The 21,046-nt window shown below is 42.8% G+C and overlaps 1 protein-coding gene across 1 annotated transcript; it reads right to left on the bottom strand.

The window, feature by feature from the left end:
• Positions 1–8,497: 8,497 nt before the first annotated feature.
• Positions 8,498–20,251, bottom strand: DMRTB1 (DMRT like family B with proline rich C-terminal 1). Its single transcript, XM_073645245.1, has 5 exons — positions 19,946–20,251; positions 18,186–18,266; positions 11,956–12,167; positions 11,355–11,505; positions 8,498–8,577 (listed from the first exon to the last, which is right to left on the bottom strand). Exons 1-5 carry the CDS (start codon positions 20,223–20,225, stop codon positions 8,498–8,500), a joined length of 804 nt encoding a protein of 267 aa, XP_073501346.1. The 5' UTR covers positions 20,226–20,251.
• Positions 20,252–21,046: the final 795 nt, after the last annotated feature.

Raw genomic sequence — 21,046 nt, 5'->3', positions numbered from 1 at the left:
GCGACATCAGAAAAGTGTTCAGTTATTCCACCCAATGTGAAAGTGGTGCCTTGCAGCGAGGTACCATGGTCCCACAAAACCTGAATATTCAGGGTTGTTTGCGGTGAGAAGCTGAGTCGATAGTAATGTCCCAAAAATTGATTTCAGTTTCAGTAAAATGTCCATTATTTGGAAATACAAATAGGGAAAAAAGTGTAAAAACTACAACAAAGCTACAGTAGTTGCTGGGGATAATGTCTGTGTGCTGCCAAAATAAGCAGTTTAACAGACGCCTAATTCTGCAAGGATGCCTTTTATAAGGCAACCCCTTAAACAGAAATCTATAGTGCCCTTATTGTGCCAAATAAATAGCTGAACTATATTGTATTACGAGTGACCGATGTACTCCACTCACTTAAAGGGAACCTGTCACGTCCTAGCTGCCCTCTACACTGCCCCCATAGCGTTGTTAGTGATGCATCACTAACAAGCTTTTTCCATTAAAATTGGTGCAGCTATAATGATTTTATAATCTTTAATATACTTAGATCCTACCTGCTCATTCAGTCATAGGGACGTGCTTGTCATATTCAGTCATGGGCGGGAGCAGCATTCACTCACTGCTGGTGCCGTCCATGTATTTGAATCCTGCTCCCAGCAAGCGCTGATATTGTGGGGCGCACTTGTATATGTCCGGCCGCCTGCGCAGTGAGGCTGTGTAATTACCAGCTTCACTGCGTATGCGTGGGGAAGATAGCGCATCATAGCGCATGCGCAGTGAAGCTGGTAATCACACAGCCTCATTGCACAGGCGGCCGGACATATACAGGATTCAAATACATGGGCTGCGCCAGCAGTGAGTGAATGCTGCTCCCGCCCATGACTGAATATGACAAGCACGTCCCTATGACTGAATGAGCAGGTAGGATCTAAGTTTATTAAAGATTATAAAATCATTATAGCTGCACCTATTTTAATGGAAAAAGCTTGTTAGTGATGCATCACTAACAATGCTACGGGGGCAGTGTAAAAGGCAGCTAGGACGTGACAGGTTCCCTTTAAAGGGGCTATCTCAACATAATGCTTCAGGGGTGCACCACTCCTCGGTGTCCAGTCTGCATCTTAGAGCTCCTCCGTTTTATCCTCTGCCATAATTATTTTCTTTTTAAAGATACGGTGTACCTGCAGCGACGTGGCACGGCCATGGGGGCGGCCTGCGCACCATCGTATGCAAACCTCTTCCTTGGCGCTTGGGAGAGGGTGATTTTTGGGGACGATGGTGTCCGGGGCGCTGACCGGGTCGTGGCATGGCTCAGGTACATCGATGATATCTTATTTTTTTGGCGGGGGACGACGGAGGAGCTCGATGACTTCATGGGGCGGCTTAATACCAACGAGTGGGGTATTAATTTAACATATACCCATAGCTTCACACGTTTGGACTTCCTGGACGTCACTCTGATGGTGGACTCACACTCCCTCATTCAGACTGACGTCTTCAGGAAGCCAACGGCTGTGAACTCCTTGGTACACGCTGCCTCTGGTCATACCCCTTCCACCATCAGGGCCGTCCCGGTCGGACAATTCCTCAGGATTAGGCGCATTTGCTCGACGGAGGACAGCTTTGATAAGCAGGCGGCTGCTCTGACACAACGCTTTAGACAAAGAGGTTATAGTAACCGGTGTATCGGCCGTGGCTATGGTAGGGCCCGCAGTACCCCCCGCAGTAGTCTATTATACCCCCCTCCGAGATCGCCACCGTCTGAGTGTCCTGGGAGGACCCGCTTCATCTCCACCTATAATCATGGGTGGGATTCTATGAGGCGGGTCCTCTCGAGACACTGGAGTGTTCTTGGGGCGGAGCCCTCTTTGAGGGATGTTGTGGGACAATCTCCACTTATGACTGCTAGAAGAGCCAGGAATCTGGGGGACTTGGTCACCTCCAGTCACTACGTCCCACCAACACCCAACCCCTTTGGGTCGCGCGGTCCCAGGGTTGGATCCTATCCATGTGGCCATTGTGTAGCTTGCGCTAATGTGCTCCGTTGCTCCTCTTTTATGAATTCAGAGGGCTCCCGGACATACCGAATCCTCAAATATATTTCCTGTGGTACAACACACGTGGTGTATTACGCCACGTGTGGTTGTCACAAAATTTATGTAGGTCTTACTACAAGGGAATTGAGGATTCGGGTACGGGAGCATGTTCGGGATATTGGCGCGGCTAGATCTGTGTCGGACCCCCGGGAGCTCAGAACCTTGCCACGGCATTTTAAATTAGCCCATGACTGCGATCCGCGCAGTCTCATGGTGCGTGGAATTGACGTGGTGCATCTGGGCTCTCGGGGGGGTGACTATAAATTGTGCCTTGCACAAAAAGAGGCCAGATGGATTTGCATCCTGGATACCCTGGTACCGCGCGGCCTTAATGAAAATTTGAATTTTTCATCATTCCTGTGATTGGGCCCTTTCGGTTGTTGGTGCTCCCCCTCAGTGTTGTGTCTCTCCGATCCGTTGTCTGTGCCTCAGTTTTTAACTTCTGTTTTATTATATTTTTCTCTCACTTTTCCCTTTTTATACTTTTAGATTTATGGCTATGAACTCCTTATTATGTGCACCTTATGGACTCTGTTCTACTCAGTATTCAAGATGATCTACAGTTGACACTTTGGAGCATCTCCCAAGAACTTTCTGATGATTATCAGTCTCCAATCATTCTCTGTGGGGGAATGTGGCTTTATGTCGAATTATATTTATGTATACACCCTGTGATCCAGACCCTATTTGGGAATGTTCCTAATTACATATGTGATTATTTTGGGTCTTCTGTATTTTGATGCCCCAGTCATCTGTTATACTTATTGTTAAGGGACAGAGAATTTTCTACTTTATTGATGTCTCTCTATGCTCTTAGTGCCCTATGCACTTCTTTATCTGTTATTCTTACTTATTCATTGGTGGAACGCGGGTTCTCTAACCCTTGTCTTGCCTGCGCTTGTGTCTGGCTGCCTGTGTTCCCGGGCGCGACCCTGGGGGCGTTTCCTAGGCACGCCCCCGGGCGCGCGCTCTGGTGTTGGTGGCCGTGACGCGTGCGGCGGGGGGCGCGGTATTGGGCACACGCGCCGCTTTACACCAATGAATTGCGTCCCTACCAGTCACGTGATTTATCACGTGACTGGTGGTGGGCGTATATATTCAGGTCCTGTTAGGTGCACTAAATAGCGCCTCTTGAAAAAGAAGAGCGAAACGCGCGTCGAGGCGCGTCTCTATCTGTTGGTACTCCCTTTGATCCCTCTGGCAGTCTGCAGGCTCTCCGTTGCCCGGTGTCTATCATCTGGGTGAGTTATCTTCTTTACCTCTTTGGCATTCCCTGTGCTTTTAGGCACTTCCTGGGTATATAGTAGTCAGGACTTCGATCTCTGTCATCCATACTATCTCTATATAGAGTTACTACTCTTTGAGCTTTGTGCTCATTATATGACCCCTCTTTGATTTGTTTCTTATAAGGGTCAATTACTGCTATTAAGCATGATTTGTATGTATGACCACCGGGAGTGTTCTTGGACTATATGGCCCTCCTTAGACATGTGCCCTATTAAGGGTTAACCATTATAATTATGCGTGGTTATTATGTACTGTCATTTGGAGGGTCTTTATATATGTACACTTAATGATGCCTTTTTTACCTGGGACTGCCTTGCAGTTTTACTGCCATGGGTCACGGGGTCTGGCACTGCTTTTTTAGATCCCTTTTGCCCTATTACTTTTTCTCTGTAATACTTTCTACTACTATGTTTTTGTATTATTAATAAATATATTTTTTGTTTTTTGCTACTATACTCGTGTGTCCTCTGGTTTTTTCATATCGTTTGAGAGTAGGCAATTTGAACCTGGTGCCGGACAACCTGTCCTAGCACCTTGTTCTATACCATAGTATTTATTTGGCCAGTTTTGTTTTCAAGGGGGCAGTGCGGTCCTGATGATTGACAGGTTGTGCTGGCGGCATGGCTGCACTGCTGATCTGAAGTGAGTGCCCTCTCATCCTGAGGCAGCTTTACCGCTGCAGTATCTGAGGATCAAATAATTCCAGCAATCCGAAGAGCTTCATTCAGAGCATTAATTACAAACTCTATGGCAAAGTGCTTGCAAGCACTGCGCTCCTTGCCTAGGAGACTGGCCACTGCTGATACACTGCGGAGGTAACTGGTAACCTAGGATTTTTAATAAGAAGCAAGTTGCAAAGTTGTTGAGTCTTTACATGCACTTTGCAATTTTAACCTTTTATGATGTTGAGACAGCTCCTTCACATGGATTTTTCCACATCAGACATTTTTTAACCTATCCCCGTTATGTGGCAAATGTCAGAACGATAGGGGCTCTTTTACTGTTTCCCTCACCAATCACTATGCGACCAGTGTTCGATAACATGTGGTACGGCGCTATTTAAGGTCTATGGAATTGGTAGAGACAGCAGAGTACATCGCAGACACCCCATAGATATTGAATGGAGTTGATAGATGCGTGCTCCATCATTGCTTCATTCAATCTCCTCCCATCTCCATTCATGCATTGAAAAGGTGCTCGGGACCCTCAGTTTAATGTTTATTGTTGTGGGTCCTGAGTTACATAGGTTGAAAGGAGACTTCAGTCCTATCACTCATGCTTTGAATAGGTGTTAAATGTCAACTGGTTCAATAGGGTTCAGCTGAGTTGATCATCAATTGTGATTTTTATCCGATTAAATATGAAAGAATTTGAGACAGAGCCTCCAACTCAGATGTGAACAAAGCCTACATCGTATATACTGTATGTCTGGTGCTACCTTCTACCCTGAGATCAGCACGACACAAGTCCATGGATCCTTTCTTCTAACTGTAGCAGGGGTTTATCTGATGAAGCTGACGTTGTAAGTCTATTGGTCACAGTTACATTCTTTATAAGTGAGGTGTCACTAATATGACAAAGGTGTTTTAATAACTGAGCTAATGAGGTTTTTTTTTACTAAACTTCATAACGGCAGCCATGCTTCTCAGACAGTTTACAGAAACATTGATGCATTCCCCTCTCTGTGAAGCTGGGTTTAATTATCGAGGCCATAAAAGAGAGAAACGCTTTCAGACCAATGGCTCCGGGCAGAACACTAAATCTTATTGTTAGCACAGTAATAACATTCAAATACAAGTAATTCAGTTAATAATTAAAAGTTACGGGGAAATTAAATAAGGAGGGTTGGCCATATGGATTACATTACTGAACATTTCTGAGCTCAGTTTTATACGTACGTAAAGAGAGTTGTGTAATTCGTGGAATTTGTCAGGAGTACGCTGGTGATTGCACTACGGAGAGGTGGAAGTGGCTGTCAACAAACAGGATCTGAAGGAAAAAAATATCTCATCCAAAAAAATCCTTTCCAATTCACACAAGGGGCCTGAATCACTTTTGCATTTATGCTGTTTTTTGTCAAGATTTTGGTGTTTTGCACCTTTTTTTGCACATGCCATATATTCATCTTTTCTTTAATGTGTTTGTGTTTTTTTTAGTTCGCCATCATGGTTGGAGTTTAGGGTTCCACATGTTTTCGCCTTTTCATCATTTTCGACTTTTCAAAAAATTGCAAACATTTATTGCAAGTGTACCACAGCCCCCATCATTCCCTCCCAGGGTTGTTTCATGTATGCCTGAAACTATGCCTGAAAATGTTGTACATATTTTAGCAGAACACGCAGCTTTATGAGTTAAAAAGTCGCAAGACGGGATAAAGATAAAAAATCGAGTATTTTTTATTTTGTGAAAATTTAATGCACTGTGACCGCCGTCTTTCGGAATTTTGTGTAAAAAATGTCAGCGGACGCTTCAAGACAAAAAACAAAGTAACTTAAAAAAAAATTGTCAATCATGAATGGGCCCCAAGACGTTTAGTTTCCATTAGATGAGAAAATGCAGTATCTGTATGTTAGCTGTATTTGCAGTCACACCAAAGGCCTCATTTAGTAAAATGTGCTGACAGTAAAAACAGCCTTGGAGTCCCGAGCAACCAATCAGGACTCAGCTTAAGTTTCTTAAACTGCTATAGGCTGTGCTGTGATTGGCTGTCATGGTCTAAGTGATTGATATACGTTTTTCAAACGTGGTATTCCTTTTTTCCCCAACATATTCTGTATTATTTTGATTTTCGATACCACAGCTTTTTTCATGCCCTCAGTCACATTTTTGTGAGGTTTTGTCATTACTGACTTCAAAGAGAAAAAAATGCAACAGGAAAAAAAGTATTAAAAACTGGTAGATTATTTACTGCAAGTACTTTAATAAAAAAAAACTATGGCTGACGATCACTGTAAAACCTTGTCTGGTCATCATTTAAATCTAGGCCAGCCATGCACCCTATGTATGCAGTATAGACAATAATACACAGAGGTGTAGCAGCTTATAGGAAGCATGCAACTAAATTTAGGAAAAAATAATTTGTGCTCTGCTGCCCCCTTCTGGATAAACATCAGAAAATATTACATAAATAAGAAATTAGCTTGAAGGCACATCTTCTATCTGGCAAGTATTTCATCTACTAGATTTTATATGTAGTCGCTAAAAAGAGAAATTTCCAGTTGATTTTTATGAAGACGCCTAGTCCTGCAAATCTGAAGTAAAATGAAACAAATGTGGTTGTTTTTATATATAGATATATACAAGTGCTTCTCACTAAATTAGAATATCATCAAAAAGTTAATTTATTTCAGTTCTTCAATACAAAAAGTGAAACTCGTATATTATATAGAGTCATTGCAAACAGAGTGATCTATTCCAAGTGTTTATTTCTGTTAATGTTGATGATTATGGCTTACAGCCAATGAAAACACAAAAGTCATTATCTCAGTAAATTAGAATAATTAACAAAAAAACACCTGCCAAGGCTTCCGTTGCATTTAAAAAGGTCCCTTAAGGACTGCTGCTGGAGTCGTTACTTCAAGAGCCACCACACACAGACGTATCCAGGACATGGGCTACAAGTGTCACATTCCTTGTGTCAAGCCACTCATGACCAATAGACAAGTTTGCAATGACTCTATATAATATAGGAGTTTCACTTTTTGTATTGAAGAACTGGAATAAATTAACTTTTTGATGATATTCTAATTTAGTGAGATGCATCTGTATACTCATATATCTCGACACACACACATATACATTGACGGCGAACAAAAAAAAACACATACTGTCAGACGCACATGGGTTTAGGTTTGCAGGATAAAGAAAGATGATAGGAAATGAAACTTTCAACTTTTATTTGCAACATGCATTTAAATAAATTCTCTGGTACACTGCAAGGGAACAATTACAAAGTGGTAACGTAAATGAGACAAAAACTGAATAAATCATCTCTTATGTAACAATTATAACTGAAAACAGGTATGTGTAGACATAACGGTCTAATCAGTCCTAGGTGCAGAGGAGGCAGAGATCTTCTTTTTTTTTCTACCTCAATTCAGTATTTCTAAGATGTCATCCTATCAATTCATAAGTCATTTCATTGGTCATAAAAGATTCATCAGAATGCAGTATACAAATACAGTAGTAATTAAGTAGCTGACCAACGTATATCTCAGGGGTAATGTCCATCCCGTGTGCACTGCAAAAACTGCATTATCATGAATACTGGGCTGTCCTAATAGGCACGGACTTAAGCTGCATTTAGGCTGCGAGATAATTGTGAACGAGCGTTGTTAGAAACACTCGTTTCACAATAATCTTGCCGTGTAAACAAGCTGCCGATCACCCGATGAACAAGCAAAATGCTCGTTCATCAGGTGAAGTTATTTTTTGTGCAATGTAAAAGATCATCGTTCTTGCATTGCCCTGTGTAATAAACAGGACTCCCGCTGCCGAGGACTACGGCAGCCTATGTGCACTGAGCGAACTAGTATAGATTTCTTGGTGCACGTTGCTTACTTTGGTCTGATTGTGTAAATGCTCATTCAAACGACAGCCGATAGGTAAACGTTTACCAAGCAGCGGTCGTATCGTGCCGCTGGTCAGTCCATGTAAACTATTGTTTCCCAAACTCCAATCCTCACTGCCCCACATTAATCATGTTTCTAGGATTTCCTTAGTATTGCACAGGTGCGTTCACCTGTGGCAACCTCTGATGCCTTGATGATACTTCCACCTCCTGTGCAATACTAGGGAAATCCTGAAAACATGATCTGTTGGGGGCCATGAGGACTGGAGTTTGGGAAACACTGATGTAAATGGACCCTTAGCCCCGTAACTGGAGTTTTGGAGCATTTTCTCTCATCTATATACCTATAGAGCAGGATAAAGAAACAGAACAGCACAAGAGAATCACTCTCAGCAGCTCTCGGAAAATCAACATCTAAATTAAACTGTACACTAAGATCTTGCAGTTGTCTTCCATTTCAATAAAACTGTTCAGCCACTTTCACTCCGTGCAAGTGTTGAGGGTATAATAACAAATAAACCTAAAAATATCAATACATACATATGTCAGTAATACTACAAATTATTAGGTAGTTTTGCCCCTGGCTGGTGTCTCGCTCCTCTCTGATGCAATCCTAAGGTTCTGGCTATCTGGAACAGCCTGACCTAGAACACAAATACCTCTGTATTAACATACAATTGCTATTTAACCATCAGGATAAATCCGCTACTGTTTTCAGCAGCTTATATTAATCATGAATAATATTCATGTGTTGCTTTATATATCCCAACAAAATTAAGAAGCTTGAGAGAGCTGAGAAAATTTTTGCTAGATCAGGATGTATTTCTGGATTCACTTGTCAAAGTCAATCTGAGTAAATTGCCATCGCAGGTTGCAAGGAACTGGCGCTGTTCTAGCAATGTTATCGCTGAGTCTTGCGTGACCGATAATTGGCTGCAGAGCTCACGTGGCATAACAATGTCACGTGAGCCCTGATGCTGACATCACTAGAACAGCGCCAGTGCAGGATGTTATTTTTATTTTACAGGGGGAGTACTTTATTTAAAGGGGGTTGTCCAGATAGTGCACAACCCCTTTAACAGGTGCAACCACTGAGTAAGTGATAACTTGCAATATCGGTATTAACCTTTTAAGATCGGACACCTAGAACATGGTCAAATATGTTCTTTCCAGTTGTTGATGTCACAGGGATAGTTAATGTATTTAGGTCTCTACAGATCAAAATTAGTCACTCTCTGCTGTAGTGGTGCTATCACAGGATAAACTGTATGTCACTGATCTCCAATTTTACAAGTGGATTTCTAGCAGTCTGTAATGTGAGCCTATTAGATAGTATACAGTGCTGCTCACCATTACTGGCACCTTCATTTTTTTCATAGCCTGTACAATATCTTCAGAAATAAATGGAAATGTACCAAAGTTCTATCCTCAGAATTTTTTAGTTAGTGGTCCAAAGTAATATAACAATAAAACGTGGTTTTACAACGTCCATGTTGCAATTTCAAAGAAGAAACAGAATAAACAGCATGTGCAGCAATAAAGGCACCCCTAATTAATACTTGGTTGCACACACTTTGGCATTGCTAACAGCTTCCAAAGTTTCTTGGAGCCATCTATAAGCTTCATGCACTTCTCAGCTGGAATTTTCTCCCACTCTTCCTTTGCAGTTTGTTCAAGCTCTTGAATGTTTGCAGGATTCTTTTTCCCAATGGCAGATTTGAGCTCACTCAAGATTTTCAGTGGCATTGAGGTCAGGACTCATTTCTGGCCATTTTAAAACAGTCCATTTTTCTTTTTCAACCATTCCTGTGTACTTTTGGATGTGTGCTTTTGGTCATTTTCTTGCTGGAGGACCCATGATTTTCGAAACCAAGTTTTCTTACACCGAGTAGGACATTTCGATCTAAAATCACTTGATAATTCTGACTTCATGATTCCTGTGATACAGTCAAGGCCCCCAGTTTCAGATGCAGCAAAGCAACCCCACAGCATTATGGATCCTCCACCATGCTTAACTGTTGGTAAAGTGTTCTTTTCCTTATAAGCTTCATTGCGCCGTCTGTAAACAAACTGTTGCTTTGCATTGCCAAAATGCTCTATTTTTGTTTCATCTGTCCACACAACATTTTCCCAGAAGGACTGTGGTTTGTCAAGGAACTATTTGGCAAAGATCAGTTCCTTTTTATGTATTTTCTTCAGCAATGGTTTCACCCATAAAACTCTGCTTTGTTTAGTGTGCAGCGTATACTTGTTGAAACCATGACCCCAGACTGTTCCAGGTTGGCCTTCAGGTCTTTGGATGTTTGAACTTGTTGTTTTTTCCACCATTCGCACCAACCTTCGAAGACATCTCTTGTCAACTTTCCTGTACGTCCAGGGAGGCTTTTGATGGTTCCATGCTTGGCAGATGTCTTAATAACATTGCGCACTGTTGAAACTGGGATACCAAGGTGCTTGGTGATGGCCTTATACCCTTTGGAAGTCTTGTGTTTGCTAATAATAGAAGTTCTGATGTCCTCAGACAGCTCCTTTGTCTTCACCATTGTGACAAAGGAACAGGGCCTACCATGTGGCTTTTTAAAACACTGAAGTCATCATTCGTTGGCTAATTCATGTCACATGGGCACAGACAATAATCACCGGTAAATCTCTTTTGTGATTTACCACAGGCGAGTCAAAATGTGTTTCCATACTAAATTAATGTAAAGGGTGCCAATACCAGTGACACAGCAAGCTTCAGGTTTTTCTATTTTTCCCTCCCATTGTTTTTTGTTTTAAATTATTGTTTATCATTTGCTGTTTTGTATTTAACACGAGTGCTCTATACAAAAAAACGGTTTCACTTGATTCATTGTTTTCAGGAGATATTCCACATTATGTACTTAAACTTCATGGGTGCCAATAACGATGAGCCGGATTGTATATGCCTGCAACCAAAACTGTATGAAGTGATGATGGTTGTCCAAGCTGCAGTATTATTTTTAGGACTCCTATCTATAAAAACTTGTGGTGTAGCCCTGGACTTATTCACTTTTACAAAGAAGAGAAGTACTGGCCCAATTCAATAAAGCTGGCGTTTTGTATGCCAGTCTTAATGAAGGCAATGTAGGAGTAAGAAGCTCCTAATTCATTAAGAGGTGGGCATCTCTTAATGCTGCTGTATGCCTTCGCCAGAAATGTTACTCCAGCCAGGGAGCCCGCAAACATTTATGATGTAATTTAAGCTACTACTGTGTAGTGATGAAATTGCCAGGCGGGCATTGCCACGTTTTTTTCTAGCACTGCCAACTAAATTGTCAAAAGTAGCAACATTTTTGTACATCCTCAATTGTGCGTACATTTTTTGACATTGCAAAGTGTTTTACACCAGCATTCTGGTGAATACACCATGATGAATTTGGCCAATATGTTTGTCCCTTACCAGATAAGATTTTCTTAGGTTCTGCCATGAATGTAACATTCATAGGCATGGTAGGAGGCATGTAGTGCAGACCTTGCAGAAAACCAGGTGGCATGTACTGAGGTATTGAAGGGTAATAGGTTGGACGGAAATCTCCTCTTCCATCTTGTAACTGCAAAAATGAAGCAAATCATTAAACGTATATATAAATATTCATATATGTATAAAAATGTTTCCATACAGCCATGCCGTTTATAACCCCACCCAGATGGATGACGTTGTATGTAAAAAATGCAGGTGGTTCAGTTGCAAATGATTGTGAGATTCTAATGAAAATTATTTTTAAAAAAAATCACTTTTTTTCGTAAAGTGTTGAAAACCCACATATCTATATATACTCCCAATGCAAGTGTAATGACTCGTATAACTATGATAACGCATTAGTAAATCTGCTATAGCTGCAATCAGAACTGCTCGTGCAACAATATGATTACTTTTGGGTCTTTATCCACCTTCATTTAGGTAGGCAACGGTTATGTGACTGTTCCACATTAGACCATTATTCATTATTTACCAATGTACAATGTGTAACCATCTACTCTCATCGTAGTCCTGTACTCACTGGGTAGCAAGGCCGTAAGCCTCTCAATGGAATAACAGGAGAAGTGGGAGAGGTAGAAGGTGGGATGAATGCATTCCCAAATCCTGGTGGAGGTAAGCCTATTTGGAAGGCAGGGTAGTGATATATAGGTGGACAGCCAAGATACATCCTTGTAGTCTCTCTTTCAAAGTAATCCAAGGTTGGTGCATATTCTGAGGGGTTCTTGGGAGGTCCTGAAAAAAAAAAGCAGTGAGCTTACCGATTTATCTATTGGTCTGGATTTACTTAACCCCTTCACCCCGAAGCCTGTTTTCACCTTCCTGACCAGGGCAATTTTTTTAGGTAATAGCTCTGGAACGCTTCAAAGGATCCCAGTGATTCTGAGACTGTTTTTTTCGTGACGTATTGTACTTCATGACAGTGGTCGAATTTCTTTGATATGACTTACGTTTATTTGTGAAAAAATCGAAAATTTGGTGAAGGGATGGAGCGCTTTTTGCCTCCTGGAGCGCAGTTTTTCCTAGAATAGTATGCAGGCTCCATATACAGAACCCCTATGTGCTAGAAAAGCAGAATTCCCCTCAAGTGACCCCATTTTGGAAATTATACCCTTTTGTGAATTTATCTACAGGTGTAGTGACGATTTTGACTCCATGGGTGTTTTCCAGAAACAAGCCGCAGCGGATGTTGCTAAGTGAAGATTGCAAACTGCCGTTGTAGTGACCAGTACGTTGTGCCCAGCTTGTGCTTCTGGAGACATGCACCCGTAAATTAAGACGGGCTCTCATCGCTACAGGAATGCCAAACATGTGGTCGCTAACTGCGGTTTAGACACACACTGGAGCTCAGAAGGGAGGGGGGCATTTGGATTTGGGAGAGCAGAATTTACTGGATTTCTTTTGAAGGGTAAGGAGCCATTTTGCTTTTACAGAGCCTTTGTGCTATCAGTAATGTGGAAGCCCCTTTATTTTTTTTTACCAGATGACGGACCTGAGTGGGGATTTGCTTTTTTGTGAATGGAGTTGAAGCTTGTATTGGGAACATTTTACATAACATTTTGGATCACGTTTATCTTGCGCTCTAAGCTGAGCACTGATATGGGGGTTTCCATCTAAATCTCCAAGTGACGTGATTCAGATGAAATCCCCGAGGGATCCATTCAATATAACGAGACAGCAGAGTCACTCTGGACTCCATCTGGCCTCTGTTCAGCGGTATCCTTCTTTTTAGAAGTGCACAAAACTGTGGCCGACGGCACTTTTATGCACGCATAATAAAAAGATGGACACCGTTGGATCATAGGCCAGGCGGCGTCCACAGTGTCTCCATCTGCCTCACTATAGGGAATCTTCTGTCAGGGGTTCCGTCTGAATCAAGTATTTCACAGATTTACACTGAAACCCCGATGTAAGCGCTCAGCATAGAGCGCAGGATAAATGTGACAGCCTTACTGCGATCTTTGGGAGGCAGAAAGAACCAATCAACAGCAGGTTAAGCATTGGTTATATTTATTTTTTACGCCGTTCCTCATGCGGTATAATTGATTAGGCGACTTTATTCTTCGTTGGAGCAATTACAGCGATACCAGATTTATATCGATTTTTATGTTTACCAGCTGTCACACACTAAAAGAGGCTTTTTATTGTAAAAACAAGTTTTTGCATTGCCATATTTTGAGAGCTATAATTTTTCCATATTTTTGCCAACAGAGTCATGTGACTGCTTGTTTTTTTGCGAGTTGACGTTTTTATTGGTACCATTTTCGGGCACGTGATATTTTTGGACCGCTTTCTATTCCGTTTTTTGGGAGGCAGAATGAACAAAAACTAGCACTTCAGGAATTGTTTTTTGGGATTTTTTTTTATCATGTTCCATGTGTGGTAAAATTGATAAGGCAGCGTTATTCTTCTGGTCAGTTCGTTTACAGCGATACTACATTTATATCTTTTTTTTATGTTTTGGCACTTTTACACAATACTAAATTATTTTATAGAAAAAATAATTATTTTGGCATCGCTTTATTCTGAGAGCTGTAACTTTTTATTTTTCCGCTGACGGAGCAGTATGGCAGCTTGTTTTATGGAGGACAAGATGACGTTTTTAGTGGTACCATTTTTATTTACATGCGTCTTTATGATCACGTTTTAGTCCACTTTTTGTTTGGCGGTATGGTGATAAAGCATTGTTTTTTGCCTTGTTTTTCATTTATTTTTTACGGTGTTCACTGAAGGGGTTAACTAGTAAAACAGTTTTATAGGTATAACTTAAAGGTCTGAAAACTATTCTTTTACCCTTAAGACCAGGGCTGTGGAGTCGGTAAGCCAAACCTCCGACTCCTCAATTTCCATGACTCCGACTCCCTCATACACGGCTCATGTTTAAGTGATAAATTTACTGTAGCACAGATTCATCTCAGCTAAAAGTCTAGACCCTTAGATCAGGAATAGGACAGACATTTATAGGACATTTCATAACTTTCCCAAATTCTTATGAAAAAATATTCCCCACAAACTGCAATGAACAACTGTACCCAATTTAGGGTATGTGCACACGATGCAGAAATGAAGCAGAAAATTTCTGCATCATTTCTGCATCTCCCTGGCAGAAAAAACGCATGCAGATTGTGCATGCGTTTTTCCTGCAGAATACATGCGGATCCACATGCAGATTCACATGCGTTTCCGCATGCAGATTGACAAGCGCTTTCCAGGCGATGTTAGCATCACCTGGAAAGTGCTTGACAACTAGGTCACACTATATAAATCCATGCAAACAGCATGGATTTATACAGTGTGAACCGAGAGAGTGTATATACTTACCTCCGATGGCCCGCGCTGTCCTGCTCACTCCGTTCTCCCGGCTGCCGGCAACTTTGAATTGAAAGACCTGCCGACGTCAGCGTCACGTGACCCGTCACATGACTCTGACGTCACCGCAGGTCCTACAACTCACTGCAAGTGCCGGAAACCAAGCGGGAGCGCTGCGCGGGCCGACAGAAGGTAAGAATACATTTATTTTTTATTTTATTCTTCTTTTTACAGCTTTTTTAATGGTACCTGGGTGTGGATGAGACTCTCCTCTCCTCCACACCCGGGTACCATCCGCACATTAGAACGCACCAATTACGCAAGTACAAATGCTGTCTTGCGGAATTGGCGCGTTCTAATGCAAGTCAATGGCGGCGAAATCGCTGCGTTTCCGCAAAATTAATTGACATGCTGCGGATTTTTGACCGCAGCGTTAACGCTGCGGAAAAATCCGCATCATGGGCACAGCACATGCGGATTTCCATTGGGGAACATTGCTGCCCTTCTACCATGCGTTTTTCATGCGTTTCCGCGGCGTTTACGCAACTGCAAAAACGCCGCGGAAACGCATGAAATACGCATCGTGTGAACACAGCCTTATTATATATTTTAGGAGTCGGTCCATTTTATACCGACTCCGACAAAATGGGCTCCGACTCCACAGCCCTGCTTAAGACCCACTCTCTGTTGGGCCACAGTTCACTTTCACACATTGGTCAGCCACTGAGTTGGTCAGGCATTGTTCAATTTCACATATTAGTCAGGCAATGTTTAGTTTTACACAATGGTCGAGCATTGAGATGATCAGGCAATGTTTACTTTAGCACATATCACTAATTTAATTAAACTGTACTAACTGCCATTCTCAGGTGAGGACACTGTAAGGGACTGGATGGTGGAACCACTGAGGCGTGATCCAAGGAAGGCCTGGAAGGGCATAACTAAGTGCCTCACTTTGGATGCACGGCAGCTGATGATACCATGATCTGAGGAGAGACGAGGGAGGTGGGACCAGGTGCTACACCAGGACTGACCTCAGATGGATGGCAGCTGACCCTCAAGGTGCCTGGGGATTTGTGCACCTACCCCGGACATCGGGTGAAGGGCGGGACCGCGGCGGTGAGTTAGTCGGCATCCCTGCCAGGAGAGAGGGGCAGCATGCAGGGACGCAGATGCTACAATACCCCCTTTACGCCCCCTCATTTTCAAGCCTGCAAGAAATCTCTCCAGGAGAGGGGTATGGATGCTTTCCCTGGGTACCCAGGACCAAACCCCTTAACCCCTTCCAGTCTACAAGAAAAAAAGGCTTTCCTTTTACCCTCTTGGTGGCCAGAATGTTCTCTACCTCGAAAAAGTCTTCAGTGCTGACTGAAGCAGGAGTGGAACCAGGATTTTTGAAAAAAGGACTGAGAACAAACGGCTTGAGGAGAGATACATAAAAAAATTGGGGTTCCATAAAGAGACCGGGAGTCTGAGCTTCTAGGCTACTGGCTTAATCTGTTTCAGAACCTCGAACGGACCGATGAAACAAGAGCCCAGTTTATAGGAGGGTACCTTGAGACGGACATACTTAGACGACAGCCAAACCTTGTCCCCAGGACGAAGCAGGCAGAGGAGGAACCAGACGTCCTCGTGTCTTTTCATCCATTTACAGGACTTCAATAATATGGACTTGGTGTCCTCCCAGATCCTAGAAAAACCCTTGACGAGGGATTCAGCAATATGAATATCGGGGGTAGTAGAAACAGGGAACGGAATATTGGAATGTTGACCGTAGACTACAAAAAATGGAGATTTAGCAGAGGATTCAGTCACATGGTTGTTGAACGAGATTTTGTCCCAAGGCAGGAGTTTGAACCAGCCACGGTGGTGGGCACTGACGAAGTGCCGCAGGAAGTTGGTCAAGATCTGATTAACCCGCTCTACCTGGGCATTGGATTGCGGATGGTAGGCAGAATAGAAATCCAGAGTGACATTAAGTAATTTGTAGGTGGCCTTCCAGAAGAGAGAAGTAAACTGGAAGCCTCTATCTAAGACAATATGGATCGGTAGACCATGGAGGTGGAAAATATGTAGAATGAACTTCTCTGCAAGCACTGGAGCAGATGGGCCATTTTGGAGAAGCGATCCACAACCACCCAGATGATGATACACTAGGCCAATACTGGAAGATCAGTGATGCAATCCATTGTAATATCCTGCCAGGGAGCAGAGGGTACAGGCAAAGGAAGTAGCCGGCCGGTCGGAAGCTGTTTCGGGGTTTTGTTCTGTGCACAAGAGGGACAGGCAGAGACGAAATCTGCAATATCCCTTGCACAGGGTCAGCCACCAATAATGTCGGGAAATGAGGAGAGCCGTTTTCTTCTGTCCGGCATGTTCAGCCAACTTAGACGAGTGACCCTACAGAAGAACCCGCTTCCTATCACGTTCAGCAACATAAGTTTTTCCAGAAGGAACCGAGAGAAATCCAACGAAGCGACCGTAAGAATTTTGGAGGGCTCGATGTGTTGAGGCTCCTCCTCCTGGTCGGAAGACTGGAAGGATCTAGACGAGAGAGCAGCAGCCTTGACGTTCTTGTCTGACGGCCGAAAATGGAGAGTGAAGTTGAAGCGGGCGAAAAACAGAGACCACTTGGCATGTCATGGGTTTAGCTGCTGTGCAGATCGCAGATAGGCAAGATTCTTGTGGTCAGTGTAGATAACCACTGGATGCATTGCTCCTTCTAGCAAGAACCGCCACTCCTCCAGAGCAAATTTTGGATAGGAAGTGGCAGGTCACCATGCGAATGGAAGAAGACTTGAGTTAGAACGGCTCCGGCCCCTGAGGAAGAAGCATCCACCTCCAGAAAGAACAGCTTGTTATTGTCCGGACGATGCAGCACAGGAGCTGAGGAGAAGGTCTGTTATAAGACACAAAGGCGTTTTCTGCCTCTTGAGACCAAATCTTAGGGTTGACCCCCTTGCGGCTCAGGGCAGAAATAGGGGAAGTCCAAGAGGAGAAATGTGGAATAAACTGATGGTAATAGTTCACGAATTAGGGTAATCGCTGGATAGCTTTCAGACCGTCTGGACCTGGCCACTTCAAAAAACGCTGAAAGAAGTGACATGCTTTATTTTCCAAAAATCCAACCAAGGCACAAAATACACAGCAAAAAAAAACAAGATGTGTGAACAGAGCATTCTGGTTTCTTATAGACTTTACTAGTACAGCAAAAAGCAGCTGAAAATTTGCATAAAAATCTGCAGCAAAAAACTATGAAAAACCCAACATGTGTGAACATAGCCTTACAACGTACATTCCAAACACACATACATAATGTGATAATCATTCCTCTCCCCAAGGGGGTCCACGATAAATGTGAATAAAAATGTTAGGATAAAAATCAGCCACATCAATAATGCTATCCCGCACGGTTCAGCGTGTAAACCTGTGGACCGATGATACCTGTCAGTATGGAGGGTGCACTTCTCTTCACACTTTCAAAAGCTGAAGTCCTGGGCGGTGACGCTTTCTTCCTTTTCAAATCTAAAAATGTGAATGTGATGACAGGGAACGATCACACGATGGAATTTATGGTGGTATACAAAACTACACTGCAATCCAGTGTTCATGCCAATGCACCTGCTGGCGATGTCATATTAGTCAGATATGCTAGGTTTTACATGGTAAATGCCACTGACAATCGCCGACAGCGGCATATAAATGGCCCAGCTGCACGGCACAATTGCTGCAGTGTCCATCGGCCCCCCGAGGGTACTTGTTGGGAGCTCAAGGCATCCAGGGCTCTGCTGAAAGACCCTTTCGCAGCTACCATTTCCCTGTGAAGCCCATCCACAAGTCAGGATGCATAAGAGACTGTGATTTTTTCGCTGTATAAAGTCCCCTAGAGAGCCTAACAATAATGTAATAATTAAACACAAACAAAAAATAACCCCTTCACGACCTTGCAATTTTCCATTTTCATTTTTGGCTCCTCTTCTTCCCAGAGCCATAACTTTTTTTTATTTTTCCATCAATAAGGCCTTACGAGGGCTTGTTTTTTGCGGGAGGAGTTGTACTTTTTAACGACACCATTGATTTTACCATATCGTGTATTGGAAAACGGGAAAAAAATTCCAAGTGTGGTGAAATTGCCCCAAAAAAAAAATGCAATTCCACAATTGTTTTTTTTGGGTTTTTTATTTACTAACAGCTCTAAATACTAAAACTGACCTGGCAATGATTCTCCAGGTCAGTACGAGTTTGCAGATACCAAACATGTATAGGTTCTTTTTTATTTAAGCTGTGAAATAAAAAATCCGAAATTTGTAAGAAAAATAAAAATTAGCTTATGTCGCCATTTTCCGAGACAAGCACCATTTTCATTTTGCGGGATCTGGGGCAGGGTGAGGGCTTATTTTTTGCGCGCTGAGCTGATGTTTTTATTGATTTATTTTGGGGTAGATATGATGTTTTGATCGCCCGTTATTGCATTTTATTGCAATGTTGCAGTTGGCTAAAAAAATGTAATTCTGGTGATTTGATTTTTTTTCTCGTTACGGCGTTTACCGATCGAATTCATCTACTTTATATTTTGATAGATCGGGCGATTCTGAATGTGGCGATACCAAATATGTGTATTTTTTTTGTTTTATTTTTAATGGGGCATAAGGGGGGTGATTTTGAACTTTGTGTTTTTTTTTATTTTTTAAAACTTTTTTTTTTAACTTTATTTAATAGTTCCCTTAGGGGTATAGCAGAAATCACAATCTCCTATGAACGCCGGTCATGGCCGGAAAAAAAAGCAACACTGGTGGAATTGCATTTTTTTCACCATTTCATTGCACTTGGATCGGTTTTTCCCCCAATTTTTCTGTACATTATATATTAAAAACAATGGTGTCATTCAAAACAACTACTCCAGCAAGAAACAAGTCCACATGTGGACAGAAACATAAAAATAGTGAGAAAAATTACAATTAAAGGGATATTCCAATTCCCAGAGCAGCAAAGTTAGATAAATGGCTGACTCCCATAGGAATCAATGCTTTTTTTTTTTGCCATTTCCTACTGGTTTCTGTGGATTTTTATACAACGTGCACCACTATGGCCACATAATAACATATCTGTCCTCATAATGCAGAAGAAAACCTGCTATGGCGTCACAGCAATCATGTAATGACGTCACGCCCCACGCTCAGCCATGACGTCACTAGTGTGGTTACCCGTGGACAGGTTCCCGGTTCTCTCGGGGGTCCCGGCCTTCCCACGTCGGTCCTCCGGGGCTGGCTCCTCTCTCCCCGGCTTGGGGAGCAGTTTATGCGCCGACAGGATCTTGTGTCTCTGGGTGATGAGGGCACATTTGGGGCAATTGCAAAGTCTCCACCTGCAACCCCCTGAGTGACCCCGCACCGGTACCAAAATGCCGTGATTTCGGCAGCGGGTACATTTTGGGGTCCGAGGGGGTCGAATAGGAGGGGAGGAATCACCGGCAATGGCCGACATGTTATTCCACTCGTGTGGCGACGGATCTGAGCGCAGTCAGTTACCAACCGTCAGAGAAAGCACGGGCAGAGGGGGAGGGGCTGACAACTTGTTACAACCGTCAGCGCGCAGCCCAATGGAAGGCAGCGCTGAGGAAAGTAACAACCGGCTTCATGTAACCGCCGCCATTACGTGACACCACACACCTGCAGCTGTGTGGGAAAACACGACACAAAATACTGAGCTAATAAACAGCCCAGCAAAAATAAAGCGCGTACATAAGCGCCTTGATATTTCTGTGAGGTAAAATGGCGACATTACCTCACAAACTCCTCATGTTATAGCGCAGTATCACTGTATCAGGCCACAAGGGACCTTTACCCTCCTTTGTCCTGTTTAGTTATGGAGAATTTTCAGTCATATTTTGGACCTCGACTCACTGTAGTGACAAAAATCAAAATGGAGGCAACCCAGGTTAGGAAAGGAATGGAGTGGTTGCAGGGCCTTGGAAGCTGACATTTTGTCCTTATGAAAAGACCAATGCTCTTACACCTGCATCTGTGTGGGAAAACATGACACAAAGTACTGAGATAATAAAACAGCCAGGCAAAAATTAAGCCCATAAATAAGCGCCTCTATGTATTTGTGAGGTAAAATGGTGCCATTACCTCACAAACACCTCATGGTATCATGGTAAACTGTATCAGGCCACAAGGGACGTTTACCCCCCTTTGTCCTGATGTTTAGTTATGGAGAATTTTCAGTCACATTTTGGGCATCGTCTATAAAACTCAGTGCATTAAAAAAAAAATGGAGGAAGAAATGGGAGAGGTGTGGTTGCC

The sequence above is a fragment of the Phyllobates terribilis genome, unplaced genomic scaffold (assembly GCF_046119375.1).
Source record: "Phyllobates terribilis strain yellow unplaced genomic scaffold, ASM4611937v1 Scaffold_8__6_contigs__length_399053987, whole genome shotgun sequence".
Taxonomy (NCBI): Eukaryota; Metazoa; Chordata; class Amphibia; order Anura; family Dendrobatidae; genus Phyllobates; species Phyllobates terribilis.
Note: the sequence above shows the minus strand (reverse complement) of the source record. Positions and strands in the feature narration are given on the sequence as shown.

What these genes read in the sequence shown, in the direction of transcription:
- DMRTB1 (XM_073645245.1), bottom strand. Translation starts at nt 20,225, where the DNA reads ATGTCGGCCATTGCCGGTGATTCCTCCCCTCCTATTCGACCCCCTCGG. An exon ending in TGCACCCTCCATACTGACAG is followed by an intron (nt 12,168 to 18,185) that starts GTATCATCGGTC and finishes TTTTTTTTTCAG; the next exon opens with GACCTCCCAAGAACCCCTCA. An exon ending in ACCTAAGAAAATCTTATCTG is followed by an intron (nt 8,578 to 11,354) that starts GTAAGGGACAAA and finishes TTTGTGTTCTAG; the next exon opens with GTCAGGCTGTTCCAGATAGC.